At 42.7% G+C, this 15498-nt stretch overlaps 1 protein-coding gene across 2 annotated transcripts in view; it reads left to right on the top strand.

Moving 5' to 3' along the window:
- The window catches only part of setd4 (SET domain containing 4), a 67320-nt gene that overhangs the window by 18416 nt on the left and 33406 nt on the right, over window positions 1-15498 (top strand). For both annotated transcript variants that reach the window (XM_073044901.1, XM_073044902.1), the window contains exons 7-9: window positions 120-201; window positions 3742-3822; window positions 6077-6200. In XM_073044901.1, coding sequence (XP_072901002.1) covers window positions 120-201; window positions 3742-3822; window positions 6077-6200 — 287 coding nt within the window. The remainder of the gene's footprint in view (window positions 1-119; window positions 202-3741; window positions 3823-6076; window positions 6201-15498) is intronic.

The following is a 15498-nucleotide window of genomic DNA, read 5'->3' as shown; positions in this document are numbered from 1 at the left end:
TGTGGAATTCATTACAATTAAATTTCAGTTTTCCATCAGCCATGTCAACATGCTGTAGATATGAAAAGATTTTTTCTGAAAAGAAGGCAAAAAATGTCATTTTTCTTGTTGGATTTCAGATTTTCTTTGTTGTCAACTTTCCCCAAAAGATAAACTGCTGAATGGAAAGCTGTTATTCCTGCAGGACCAAGGTCTCCTGGAGTAAGTATTGTCTGTCTAATTTGCCAACTTAAATTGAGAAAGCAACACCCAAAACAAAACACGGCAAGTCAGGCAGCATCTATGGAGCCTCAGGACTCACATCACCAGGTTCAAGAACAGTCACTACCCCTCAACCATCAGGTCCTTGTATAAAAGGGGATAACTACACTCATTCATCCCATCACTGAAATGTTCCAACTACCAATGACCTCACTTTAAGGACTCTATCTCACATTCTCTTTATTTATTGCTATTTACTTATATTTGCATTTGCACAGTTTGTCTTCTGCACTCTGGTTGATCTTTCATTGATCCTGTTATAGATACTATTCTGCAGATTTGCTGAATAGCCAGCTGATGGTGTAGTAGCGTCCGCACTAGACTTGGAGGCAAGTGGTCCCGGGTTCGAACCCGGCCAGCTCCTTGCTTGCTTTCCATCTGTGCTGGGTTGAGTCTTGAGCTAGGAGCTCGGACTTATAAAAACAGACAAAACAGTTAAAGGAACGGCAAGGTTGCCGTCCGATGCATGGAAAGGAACAAAAACAACAAAATTTGCTGAATAAACCTGCAGGAAAATGAATCTCAGTTGTATATGCCGACGTATATGTACTTTGATATTAAATTGACTTTGAACTTTGAATAAACAGTAACATTTTGGGCCGAGACCCTACATCAGGACCTCATAGTTGCTTCAGGTCAGAAGTTTACTGTTTCCTGTGTGGGTGCTGGGACCTTCCCGTTAGCAGTAAAACACTTCTTTAGCAGATAAAGTTTCCAAAAGTCAAATAGCAAAAGCAGCGTACTCAGCAAGAACATGCACAATGCATTAAAAACTCCCCAACCTGTCCTTGCCAACTGTACCGGTCTCTGTTAATGACTCGCCTGTGTCTGCAATGAATGTCATTTTTCCCCACTGAAAGGGCTTTACTTTATTTTAATTGAAATACGCTCGTGGGCTTATCTCTTCTGGGAGAGCTGATTCGAGTGATCATTTGTCTCCGTCATTGGAACAAGGACATCTCCCTGGTCGGACTCAGAGACCTTTATGTTGAACTTGCTAATTCCTTTAAAAAGACTGGAGAGAATGATATCCGCTGCAGCTTACGTATTTAAAACTTCCTGTTTTAAACGTCAAAGGTCGTGCCTAATCTGAGCATTTTTGCATTTTGTGCTTTACTTTTGATCATAATTCTATTTATCGAGATACAGCTTGGAGTAGGCCCTTACGTCACATCACCCAGCAACCCCCCCCCCCCCCCCCCGATTTAATCCCAGCCTGATCACTGGACAATTTACAGTGACCAATTAACCTACCAACCGGTTTGTCTTTGGATTGTGGGAGGAAACCAGAGCACCTGGAGGAAACCTACGTGGTCACGGGGAGAACGCACTGGCTGTGGCGAGGATTTTAATTGGCAAAGGATAGAATGTGGGTTTTTTGAATGGCGATGTGAAATGCATTCACTGAGGGTGGTGGTTTTGCAATTTGTTTTTCTGCTGAAGAACTGTTTCTCTGCCAGATTTTGACCTTGCAGTCATCAGAGTATAAACCTTCTGTGGTATTACCCGGTTAGTGTCCCTGGATGATAGTTTCAAACACTTGCACTATATTCGGTGCATTATTGGGGGCAGCCCCGTGGACTCGGGTTCGCAGCACAGGGTTGTATCCGGAATCATTTTACTCCATTGTCAGAGTTCATATTTGAGGTTTCTGTATCCTTAGCATTTGGAGAAAACTGAGAATCTTCTAACATTTGCACTCTGGTTGATTTTTCATTGACCCTGTTACAGACGCTATTCTATAGCATTGCTGTGATTGGCCTCAGTAAGTATGTAATTCTTTACCAGATATGGCTGTGCATGAAAGTCATTGGGGTACACTTGATAGGTTCTTGATCAGTAAGGGCATCATGAAGGCAGGGGAATGGTGTTGAGAGGGGTAATAAATCAGCTATGATCGAGTGGCAGAGCAGCTAAGTGCCCTAATTCTGCTCCTGTGTCTTATACCAGCTGGGTTATAATGAGCTAATCAAGGCCAAAGGAAGAAAATTAAAAGGAGTGAGTTTCAGTGAAAAGGAGTGCGAGCTTCAGAGCTTTGAATAACAAGATAGGGAGTCCTTAAAGTGAGATCATTGGAGTGGGAACATCTCAATGGATGGACAAGTGAGTGTAGTTATCCCCTTTTGTTCCAGTGCCTGATGGTTGAGAGGTGGTAACTGTTCTTGAACCTGGTGGTGCAAGTCCTGAGGCTCTTGAACCTTCTATCTGATGACGGCAGCAAGAAAAGCATGGCCTGGGTGGTGAGGATCTCTGATGAAGGGGGCTGCTCTTCTACGACAGCTGATTCATTGCCACCTTTGATACGGCCCACAACAGTGGTGCCATCGGCAGACTTGTATATGCAGTACAGTGAATACCTAGAATTCTACCGTACTGTGCAAAAGTCTTAGGCACCCTAGCTATGTATATGTACATAAGACTTTTGCACAGGACTGTACAGTATGTGGACTGTATTGGTAATCAGCACAAAGTGAGGCATTTCATTGCATGGTTTATTATTTCGATGTACATGTGAAGAAAAAAAGCTAACCTCCAAATCTTTGTTTGAAATCAGAGCAGCAATAACACGAGTAGTCTATTAACATGCTTCTGTATTTCATAAGACAGACAGACAGACATACTTTATTGATCCTGAGAGAAATTGGGTTTCGTTACAGTCGCACCAACCAAGAATAGTGTAGAAATATAGCAATATAAAACCATAAATAATTAAATAATAATAAGCAAATAATGCCAAGTGGAAATTAGTCCAGGGCCAGCCTATTGGCTCAGGGTGTCTGACACTCCGAGGGAGGAGTTGTAAAGTTTGATGGCCACAGGCAGGATCATATGATCATAAGATGCAGAATTAGGCCACTTGGCCATTTGAGTCTGCTTCGCCATTTCATCATGGCTGATCCATTTCCCTGTCAGCCCCAGTCTCCTGCCTTCTCCTTGTATCCCTTCGTGCCCTGACTAATCAAGAACCGATCAACCTCTGCTTTAAATATATCCAATGACTTGGCCTCCACAGCTGCCAGTGGCAACGAATTCCAGAGATTCACTGCTATCTGCCTAAAGAAATTCCCTTTTATCTCTGTTCTAAATCAACATTCCTGTATTCTGAGGCTGTGCCCTTGGACCTGGATTCACCCACCATAGTATTTCATACTATGCGATTTATGGATTTGACTGTAGTTCAATAGGAGTCTTCCAGTTTTATGTTTTATATTCTGTCTTTTTAGCCATTCTTTCTTGTAGCCCTTGGCGCGATTTGTTTGTTTTTTGGCGGGGTGTATGATTTGGGGTTTGATGTTCTTTCTGCTGTTTGCGTGATTTTTTTTTCGCATGGGGGTTGGTTGATATTCTTCTTTAAACTGCTTCCATGGTTTGTTTTCGTGGACGAATATGAGAGTTGTATACTGCGTACATACTTTGATCATAAATGTAACTTGAACCTTATTTCACCTCCGGAACTGAAGTATTCTTGTATGTTTCTAGAAACTTGACGTTCGGACGTGATGGACCTTCTTGGCGGCTTCTGACGGCGCTTAAAATTGCTTGCCTCACAGCAGAAGAATAGTAAGTGGATATGTTTCTTTTAATACACTATCAGTTTGTGGTTAAGCTTTTGCACTAACCCAATGTGGGTATTGGAGGGCACGTGCTAGAAACTGTGTGAAAACACTGAGGGTGAACACTCCTAGTTGTGTAGAACCATGAGTGAAAATTCACGGAGTCAGTGTGGGTTAATTCAAGTTTATTATCATCTGACTGTACATATATACAACCAAGCGAAACAACTAACCTCCAGACCACGGTGCACCCACAAAACATAAACCAGCATCTAAACCAAAACCAGTATAGGAAGGATGTTGAAGCTTTGGAAAGGGCGCAGAAGAGGCCTGATTTAGAGGGCATGTGCTATCGCGAGAGGCTAGATAAACTTCAGTTGTTTTCTCTGAAGTGCCAGAGGCTGAAGGGAGAACTGATAGAGGTTTACAAGATTATAAGAGCCATAGATAGAGTGGACAGAGAGTATCTGTTTCCTGGGGTTGAAATATCTAGTCCCAGAGGGCACGCATTGAAGATGAGAGGGGGCAGGTTCACGGGGTGCGTGAGGGGTAGGTTTATCACTTAGTGAGTCATGGCTGCCTAGAATGGTGGGAGAGGCAAATACATGAAAGATTTTTAAGAGATGTTTGAATAGGCACATGGATGTAAGGAAGATGGAGGGATATGACACGGTGTAGGTAGGAGGATGTTTTTGATTTGCTTTTCAGCTGGTTCAGCACACCATTGTGGGTAGAATGGCCTGTTGCTGTGCTGTACTGTTCTATGTTTTATTGCCATAAATATGTTAATAAACCAGTAAGTTAATAATAAGCCGATGGGAAGAATGTAGTCCATTTATTACAGGTAGGTCCCCAAGTACACGTAACACTCCGGTGCACAGTAATCAAAACTTGCTAATGGAATGTTGACATTTATCTCAAGGGCACTGGAATTTAAAAATAAGCACACTAAAAACAAGGGTTTGATAGCCTTGGAGTGTTATTCCAGAGAATTTGGCAGTGAACTTCAGAAAATATATTTTAGAAAGTTTCATAATGTTAGGGATTAAAAGTCTCCTGCTGAGAGGAGGCTGCATAAACGTGGCTCAACTCCCTTAAATTTAGACAGTTGTACTGATATAGTTCAGCTCGGGGCTAACAACCCTGACTAGTCAAACAAAATAGTTATGGAAACAGCAATGAAGAATCCTTCTACATTTGTGCGTGTGGTGGTATTCCTGGGTCTCCACCCAACTGACAGTAAATCAGGAGGAAGCTACTGACACAATGAAGGAAGCCGTGAATGTTGCCAGAAGTGGAGGATCTTCATTGCTGCCCCAGACGCCAGCAGTGTAACGGGCAAAGGAAGAAGAACTAATGTTGTTCTGAGAGTACAGATGCAGCCTCATCCTAAGTTTGCTCTTCCTCAGTTCTGCATTGGACTGTTGGCTGGAGGTTTTTGTCTTCATGCCTCTGAGTGGGACTTGAACCTGGAACAAAGGATGTAATCTAATTGAATAACTCCTTTCCCTAAGTTTCATTCTTCTTTCATCCCTCTGGAGATATCATGGAAATTCCGAACAAGCTCCTTTCTGGGAGCTGCGCCGACAAACAAAGACTGGAATGATTCAAGAAGACCTAAACGACAGGAAAATAGCTTTCCTTGGATTGCTGATACTCCAAGAACAAATACGAAAGCAGTCCTCGCAGGGATTCAACACACACAAAAAATGTTAGAGGAACTCAGCAGGCCAGCCATCATCTATGGAGAGGAATAAAGAGTCGCCATTTCAGGCTGAGATCCTCCTGAAATGTCAGCTCTTCATTCCTTCCCATAGATGGTGCCTGACCTGCTGAGTTCCTCCAACATTTTGTGCGTGTTGCTCTGGATTTTCAGCATCTACAGTTTCTCTGCTGGGACTAGAGTGCAAATGGGGGTGGTACAGTAGTGTAGCTGATAGCATCACAGTTTATCGCGCCAGCTGTCCTGAGACTGCGAGGGTTTCCCCCAGGTACTAGTTTCCTCCCACACTCCAAAAATGTGTGAATTAGGGTTAGTAAATTGTCTGACTATGTTGACGTGGAAGCATAGGGACACTTGGGGGCTGCCCTAGCACACCCTCCAACTGTGTTGGTTGTTGACGCAACAATGTATTTCACTCCATGTTGCAATGTACTTGTGACAAACAAAGCTAGTCTTTATCTTTTATCACATTGAAGGCAAAGTGTGAAACTCTGAAAAGGTGGACCAAACTGAGTTATCGATTCTTTGTGCCCTGTAGTTCACTGAGAAAAAACATCTCGCTTGGGTTGTATGTATCTGATGAGAACGAGAGGAGCAGTCTAGACCTTGCAGAGAGGCTCTGTCTCCATCTTATGAACGAAACCCAGAAGGTGATACAACAGGTGAGTGTGTTTTTATCTGGTGCTGTTCAGTCTGAGAATAAAATTCCACCTCATCTGCTGTCCAACCATTGGGAAATTCTGATGGTCTGTCATCTTGTTCGCTGGGTATTGTTTCCAAAGTTCCCTCCCATTTTACCAGCCCTTCGTTCCCCGAAAGTCCCGTGGGCCTGTGCTATCCTGAGATTCACGAGGTCTCTGACTCCCACACTCTCTCTCTCTCTCGAGGCTTCCTGGGTCTACGGTTCCCATGTTCCCCTGAATCCAGCAGTGTTAATTATTGCACCTGATGTTCCTTTTGTGGTCTCCATCAGTGAAACTGGATGTAGATTGGGATACCACTTTGGTGAGCACTTTCTGTGCCAGCTGGGATCTCGTCACTTCAGTTCCACTTTACATTCCCACACCGCCATGACTATCCATGGCCTCCTCTTCGGTTAGTTCATGGCCAAACAGAAATTCGAGGAAGTGCATATCATACACACGTTGCCACTTTAGTAGGTATTTTCTGTATCTAATAAAGTGGCCACCGAGTGTGTGTTCGTGGTCTTCTGCTGCTGTAGCCCATCCACTTCAAGGCATGACGTGTTTTGCATTCAGAGATGCTCTTTTGCACACCCCTGTTATAATGTGGTTATCTGAGTTACTGTTGCCTTCCTGTCAGCTTGAACCAATATGCGCATGACCTCTCATTAATGAAGTGTTTTCGCTCAGTGAACTGCAGCTCACTGGATTTTTTTTTGTGTTTGGCACCATTCTCTAAAACCTAGAGACCGTTATGTGTGAAAATCCCAGGAGATCAGCATTTTCTGAGATACTCAAACCACCTGGTCAGGCCCCAACACTCATTTCACGGTCAAAGGCACTTAGATCACATTTCTTCCTCATTCTGATGTTTGCTGTGAACAACAACTAAACCTCTTGACTATATCTCCAACCCGGCACCGTGAATAACAAATTCTCAAATTTCTCTAACCACTCCCCCTCTTTTCTTTTATCTCTCTCCTCCTGATCCCATCGGCCCCCATCACTTAACTCTCTCCCACCCTCTCCATCTGCGCATCACCCACATACCCCTCCCACTGGTTCCCCGCCTCACATCCCTCCCTTTATTCCATGCTCCACCATTCTGTCCCATCAGATTCCTAGTTTCTCAGCACTTTGTCACTTCCACCGATCACCTCCCAGTTTATGACATCATTCTCACTTCCCAGCCTCTCAACTGCCTTTCACCTCCCTCACCTGAAGCTGCCTAACACTGCCAGCTCTGGCTCCATCTCCTTCCCGCAACCCCCATTCCACTGGCTATCTACCCTCTTTCTTTCCAGTCCTGACCTGAAACATCTGGGAACATACGGTTGTGGTTATTAAATTGTGGGCAGAAATGTGGCGACATTTACGGGCTGCCCTGTGCAATCCTAACTGATTTGACACAAAATGGCGCATTTCAGTGATCGTTTCAATGTACATGTGACAAATAAAGCTAATCTTTAAACCTTGAGCTATATGGAGATATTTGAGAAGCATGGAGAGTGAAGAAAGAATATAAAGGAAGATTTACTAAGGATATTTTTTAAATTATGAGGTGATTGATAACGAGTTATAAAGTGGAGATTACATTCATCCGGCAGTGAGCTGATGGCCAGGGTGTACAGTTGACAAAGAATGAGATGAGAGTTTATTATGCAGTTTTGATGATGTGGAATGTTTTTTCATGAGGGGGTGGTAGAAACAAGTTCAAGAGTAACATTTAAAAGGTAATGAACTCTGTGCTTCACGATAAATTTGTATGGCTCTGGGGAATAGCTAAATGTATAGCTATTTCAAAGAGGATATTCATGATTAGCCAAATGCTGATCTCCGGCTCTGTCACATTCTGTGGTTACTGGTTAAAACAATCTGGTTTTGTAGACATCTGGATGATTGAACTTGCAAGAAATTTATAATTTTTCCAATGCTAATTCACCCCAAGGGATTATTTGTAGGGAAGGAAGAAGGTTCTTGTAAGGGTAATAGAAACTTATTTTAAAAATACATAATATCCTGTCAAACAAGGTTATGGAACAGAATCTCAGGAGGATTACAACAAGGAGTGAGGCATTTTGAACCATCAGATCAGCCTGGTTCAGTACGTGCTTTGTTATTTCTTTGCCAGCCCCTGTTTACACTATTGTATGGCTTTTACAGATTTCCATGCAGATTTGTTCATCCCCACACTCTCTTCATCAACAACCTCCAGAGTACAGTGGATTCTGGTTAATTGGGCCTTTGGTTAATTGGAGCAGATGTTTAATTGGGACACAATGCCACTTCATTGGGACGGGAGACTCTTGCCAAACGGTTTCTAATTAGAAAATCCCTAGCTCACTCAATCGATCTTCATAGGACATTCTCTCCAATCCAATAAGCATACCTGTAAATTTCCTCTACACATTCTCCAAAGCTTGCACATCCTTCCGATAAAGAGGTGATCAGAACTGAACACGATGTTGCAAGTGAGGTATTAGTCAGATATCCAACTGGTATCTGACCAATTGGGCCATCTTCTTTCGAACCATGTTTAATTTGCACCAGGTCTTTATGTGAACCTGTGTTAGATTTCAAGGAAGCAGAGAAAGAGTTGGAAAATGAGAGATTGGCTCGTTGCTTCTCAGCCAGTACGAATCAGAATCAGACTTGTTATCACTGACATACAGTATGTCGTGAAATTTATTTTGCGGCAGCGGTTTAGTACAATACAATATGACACAACACATGATGATGATGGTACAATACGCTAAAAATTACTGTAAGGAACAGTAAGAAATACAGAATATTAAAAGCAAATAAATAGTGCAAAAGAAGAGTAAAATAGTGAAGTAATGTTAACGGGTTCATGGACTGTTCAGAAATCTGATGGCTGAGGGGAAAATGCTGTTCCAAAAAACCCAGCTTATACATCTTTGGATTCCTATACTCCCTGATGGTAATAGCAAGAAGAGTGCATGTCCTGGATGGTGAGGGTCCTTCAAGGTGGATACCACCTTCTTAAGGCACAGCCTTCTGAAGATGTCCTTGATGGTGGGGAAGCTGGTTGAGTCTACAACTCTCTGCAGCTTTTTCTGATCCGGTGCATCGGTGCCTCCGCACCAGATACTGATGTAACCAGTTAGAATGCTCTCCTTGATACATCTGTAGAAATTAGCCAGAATTTTCGGTGACATTTCACGTCTCCTCAAACTCCTATTGACATGTAGGCACTGGTGTGTCTTCATGTGGTCGAGGATTGAGGATGTAAGGATTGATGCTGATGATTGAAGCCTGAGAGTCATTCGAAAGTCTTGAAGTCGAGGCCTGTTGACTGGAGCCCTTTGTCTGCAAATCTCTGAGTCCACTGGGGAAGTCAAAAGCCCAATGTATGCGAGTTCGAGTCCACTGGAGGCTGAAGACAGCTTGATCTGGAGTTGGAGGACTGTGTACATGCATGGGTGGATGGGGTAGGGGGGAGGAATGGGGCTTGTTTTGCTATTGCTTATATTCTGTTCTGGTGTGTTCTGAGAAGCGTTGCGGGCATGCTCTCTGTGTTGCTGGCAGAGTGAGTGGTGACACTTGAGGCCTTACCCCGGCACCCCCTCGGATGTGTTCGTCGTGAACACAAAAGACACGTTTCACTGTGTGTTTCGATTGTACACATGATAAACAAATATGAATCTAGAATCTAGTCTGTAGAAATGGATCTGAAACCAGTACTGGAACTCCTCTCTGTACTGAGGTTCCCAATCTTTTCATCATGTCAGTGGCAATGCCCCACTCAGCAGTTTTCCTGTCTGTTTTTCTCTTTATTTTGTGAACTTCTTGGCACTTGCTGGGGCTGAGATCTGCAGACTCCAGACATCCTCAACTGTCTTGCTCATGAAGTTATTGCTCATTAACTGGACATCCCAACTTAAGTGGATTGTGAGCTCATTGACCCTAGCACGTACTGTGTGGCTTATGTTTATAGTTTGGTTTGCTGTATGAAGATCAGACTCAGGTTTGATATCACTGACATATGTCTTGAAATTTGTTGTTATGTAACTGCGGTACAATGCAATACATTACAAAAAGTAAATTACGTTAGGTATATATGTGTGTGTATAATATATAAAGTTAAATAAGTAGTGTAAAAAGAGGAAAAATGTAGTGAGGTAGTGTTCATGGGTTCAATGCCCATTTAGGAATTGGATGGCAGAGGGGTAGAAGCTGTTCCTGAATCACTGAGTGTGTGCTTTCAGGCTCCTGTGCCTCCGCCCCGATGGTAGCAATGAGAAGAGGGCAATGAGAAGAGTGAGAACCTTGTCCGAGTCCCTTTCTCACCCTATTCTCTCTTCCCCTCAGACATTCTGGCTGGCTTGATGTTTTCTTTCTGACTCTCAATAACTTTACTCGAGCCAACAGTCTTTCCTGAGCTTTGTATTACACCAAACAGCGACACTCAGGGAGCTAAATGGAAAACACATGCAGATAATTTTTTTTTTAACACAAGAGATTCTGCAGATGCTGGAAATCTAGAGTTACACACACACAAAATGCTGGAGGAACTCAGCAGATCAGGCAGCATCTATGGAGAGGAATAGACAGTGAATGTTTTGCTTTGAGACCCTTCATCAAGACTGCAAAGGAAGGGAGAAGAAGCCGGAATAAGGTGGTGGGGAGGAGGAAGGGTGAGTTTTCTTTGTTGTTTTTGCCTTCTGGCAATATTTAGGATTACATTGTAAAATGGTAAGAAAAAAGGTAGAAATCTGAAATAAAACACAAAATCATTTTGTTTAGACATTCTCCAGAGCTATCTGTTATTCACTGCCACTTTTCTGATCAGTGCAATGGCAGAGGGGAAGAAGCTGTTCCTGAATTGTTGAGTGTGTGCCTTCAGGTTTCTGTACCTCCTCCCTGATGGTAACAATGAGAACAAGGCATGTCCTGGGTGATGCAAGTCCTTAATGCCTTTTTCAGGCATTACTCCTTGAAGGTGTCCTGGATCCTACGAGGACTAGTGGTCATGATGGAGCTGACTAAGTTTACAGCTGTTTGCAGCTTACTCTGATCCTGTGTAGTAGGCCCCCCCATGTCAGACTGTGATGCATCCAGTTAGAATGCTTTCCACCTTACATCTGTAGACATTTTCCCATGTTTTGGAGACGTAGCAAATCTTCTCAAACTCCTAATGAAATATAGCTTCTGTCATGCTTTCTTTATAACTGCATCATTATGTTGGGCCCAGGATAGATCCTCAGAGATCTTGACACCCAGGACTTGAAATTGCTCACTCTCTCCACTTCTGATCCCTCTGTGAGGACTGGTGTGTGTTCCCTCACCTTACCCTTTCTGAATTCCACAACCCAAACCTTTGGTCTTACTGATATTGAATGCAAGGTTTTGCTGTGACATCACTCAACTAGATGATATATCTCACTCCTGTACGCCTTCTCATCACCATCTGAAATTCTGCCAACAATAGATTCTCCTCTTTTTTTTTGAGTCCGTAAGATAGGAGCAGAATTAGGCCATTCAGCCCATCAAGTCTGCTCCAATATTCCATCCTGGCTGATCTCCGATCCCATTCAACCCCATACACCTGCCTTCTCACCACATCTTTTGATGCCCTGACCGATCAGGAAACTATCAACTTCTGCCCATGCACTTGGCCTCCACTGCAGTCTGTGGCAGATCATTCCACAGACTCACTACTCTCTGGCTAAAAAATGTCCTCCTTACATCTGTTTTAAAGGGTTGCCCTTCAGTTTTGAGGCTGTGCGCTCTAGTTCTGGATACCCCCACCACAGGAAACATCCTCTCCACATCCACCCTATCTAGTCCTTTCAATATTTGGTAGGTTTCAATAAGATCCCCCTGTATTCTTCTAAATTCCAGTGAACTATTGGCTCAAAGCAGTCCAACGTTCCTCATAGATACCCCTTTATTCCTGGAATCATCCTCATGAACCTCCTCTGGACTCTCTCCAATGACAACACATCCTTTCTGAGATATGTCGGTCTCCCCTGAGCTCCTTTGCATTTTCTCTGTCTCTCCTCTTTCCCCCACTATCATCACCTGCTCTGCATCTTAAAACTTTTCGCAGATTTGACAAAAGACCATCAGTCTACAGATCCTGCTCGACCTGCTGAGGAATTCCAGCATGTTCTGCTATAGATAGATAGATAGATAGATACTTACTTTATTCATCCCCATGGGGAAATTCAAAATTTTTCCAATGTCCCATACACTTATTGTATCAAAAACTAATTACATACAATACTTAACTCAGTATAAATATGATATGCATCTAAAATCACCCTCTCAAAAAAAGCATTAATAAATAGCTTTAAAAAGTTCTTAAATAGTTTACTAAGATACATTGAATGGTAACTTAAGCTCAGTCATAACCCCGGCACTTTAACATATCGTACCCCTGGCGGTTGAATTGTAAAGCCGAATGGCATTGGGGAGTAATGATCTCTTCATCCTGTCTGAGGAGCATTGCATCGATAGCAACCTGCCGCTGAAGCTGCTTCTCTGTCTCTGGATGGTGCTATGCAGTGGATGTTCAGGGTTTTCCATGATTGGACCGTAGCCTACTCAGCGCCCTTCGCTCTGCTACCGATGTCATACTCTCCAGTTCTGTGCCCACGACAGAGCCCGCCTTCCTTACCAGCTTATTAAGACGTGAGGCGTCCCTCTTCTTAATTAGCTTAAGTTTAAAAATTCCAGGTTCCAGTCACCATCTGAACAGCTAATTTATACATCCCATCTGTGCAGTAAGTGGAGATGTGTAAATGTGAACTTGCCATCAGAGACATGACCTCTCATGGTTACTGCCATTGGGGAGGAGTTGCAGGAATCCATAAATTTGCTGATGATACAACCATTGTTTGCAGAATTTCAGATGGCATCAAAAGGGGGTACAGGAATGAGATATACCAGTTAGTTGAGTGGTGTCGCAGCAACAATCTTGCACTCACATCAGTAAGACCAAAGAACTGGTTGTGGACTTCAGGAAGAGTAAGACAAGGGAACACACACCAATCCTCATAGAGGGATCAGAAGTGGAGAGAGTGAGCAGTTTCAAATTCCTGGGTGTTAATATCTCTGAGGACCTAATCTGGACACAACATAAAGAAGGCAAGACAGTGGCTATTAAGAGTTTGGGGAAATTTCGTGTTTCCACTAAAAACACTTGAAAAAATCTACAAATGTACTGTGGAAAGCATTCTGGCTGGCTGCGTTACCATTTTGTATAGGGAGGCTACTGCACAGGATAAAAGTAAGTTGTAGAAATTTATAAAATTAGTCGGTTCCGTCATGGGTACTAGCCTCCATCGTATCCAAGACATCTTCAAGGAGTGGTCCCTTAGGAAGGTGGTGTCTATCATTAAGGACCCCAAACACCCAGGACGTGTCCTCTTCTCATTGTTACCATCAGGAAGGAGGTACAGAAGCCTAAAGGCACACACTCAGTGATCCAGTTACAGTTTCTTCCCCTCTGCTGTCTGGTTTCTAAATGGACATTGAATCCACGAACACTACCTCACTACTTTTTATTTGGTTTTTTTTTAGCACTACTTATTTTAACTTAACTACTTAATAGGCATATATAAACTTAATGTAACTCTTGTTTTTTCTCTATATTACCATGTACTTCATTGTACTGCAGCTGTAAAGTTAACAAATCTCACAACATATTCTGGTGATTTTAAATCTGATTCTGATGCTGAAGGCCAATACTCAATGATTTAAGAATGGCTTCTTTCCCTCTGCCATCAGATTTTTGAACCAAAATCAGGTTAAATATCACTGGAAATTTGTTATTTTTGTGGCTGTGGTACCATGCAATGTATAATAAAAACTAAATTACCATAAGTGTGTGTGTGGGTGTGTGTATGTATATGTGTGTGTGTGGGTGTGTGTATGTATATGTGTGTATGACTATGACCTGGGTGCTGGGGGCCCTCATGTTGTATGCTACTGGGGAGGCTAGTGCCCAGGATGGAGCTGGCTGTCTTTACAACTTTCTGCAGCTTATTTCAATCTGGTTCAGGCCCCCACCCCCACCCCAGACCAGACATTGGTCAAATGGACTGTTTTTCCCTTTTGCTCTATTTATGTATTTTTGTAATTTAGAGTAATTTTTATATCTTTGCACAGTTCTGCTGCTGCAAAACGTACGCAGGGTCTTGGCTGAAGCATTGATTGACTTTTTACTCCTTTCCATAGACGCTGCCTGTTCGAGTTCCTCAGCATTTTGTGTACGTTATGTAAAAAAAAAATCAGGTCATTTAGGTCAATAATAATCAAATTCTGATTCTAAACATTAAAAAGCCAGAAGCTGAAATGAAGATCTGCTTTCGGAATTGTATTTTGCTGTATTTAGTTTAGAAACAAAGATTTTTGGAAACATCTGTCTACCTGAGTTTTGTCATTTCAGAATAAGATTTATTTTCACTGCCTCGTATGATGTAAAATTTCCTCACACTTTGGGGGGGGGGGCTAAAGAATATTTATTTGCGTAGATTTTTAATAAGAGAAATCTGGGTTTGCTGCTTTATTTGAAGCAAACTGGTGTAGGGTTCTTGCTTGTTAGGTACCTCAGCCAATACAGATGAGTGTCATACAATTTTCATTAAGGCCAGTATCCATTTTACTAAACTCCAATCCTGTTTCTGAATGTGAGTGTTGCAAGGAGGGCTCCTCCGGATGAGCATTGAAGAGAGAATGAATGCTTTGTGCCTCTCCACCGCCGGCTCCAATTACACTGATGGAATCCCATAGGCAGATGTAGCAGAGCCACCTACAAGTAAGAGATAATACCAGGGTAGCAGAGACTGCCAGAATTAGAGAGGAGAAATGGTACCGTGAATTGTTAGACTGTAAGAAAGATCGCTGGAAATACTGGCTGGGCCAAAATGAGTAAAGAAATGCTCGTCTTGTATATGTTCTGCCTGCTGTTTCTGTGTCAAATCCAGGCTGTAACAGCAGTAGTATGACCAGAGGCATAAAGCACTGACTCCAAGTGCTCCTCACAGAGTTGGCAGAGTTACTGCCATGTCTGTCTGACCAAACTTCAAATGAAGTGGGCAAAATTCTGAATGATTATTATGTCCAGTTTCTGTGAATGAACAAATTCTTTGTTTTGATCTGAGCACCAAATTGCAACGTCTGCATGTAGCAAAGTCTCCTCATTCAGAGATTCAGATTTACCATGCCTGGGTTGAGCAATGGAAGCAACTTGCAGAACGTTGATAGGATTATCTGGTCAGTTTGCGATGACTGTTTTAAATCACGATGG

The sequence above is a fragment of the Hemitrygon akajei genome, chromosome 5 (genome assembly GCF_048418815.1).
Source record: "Hemitrygon akajei chromosome 5, sHemAka1.3, whole genome shotgun sequence".
Classification (NCBI taxonomy): domain Eukaryota; kingdom Metazoa; phylum Chordata; class Chondrichthyes; order Myliobatiformes; family Dasyatidae; genus Hemitrygon; species Hemitrygon akajei.
This window is presented reverse-complemented; position numbering and strand designations above follow the sequence as displayed.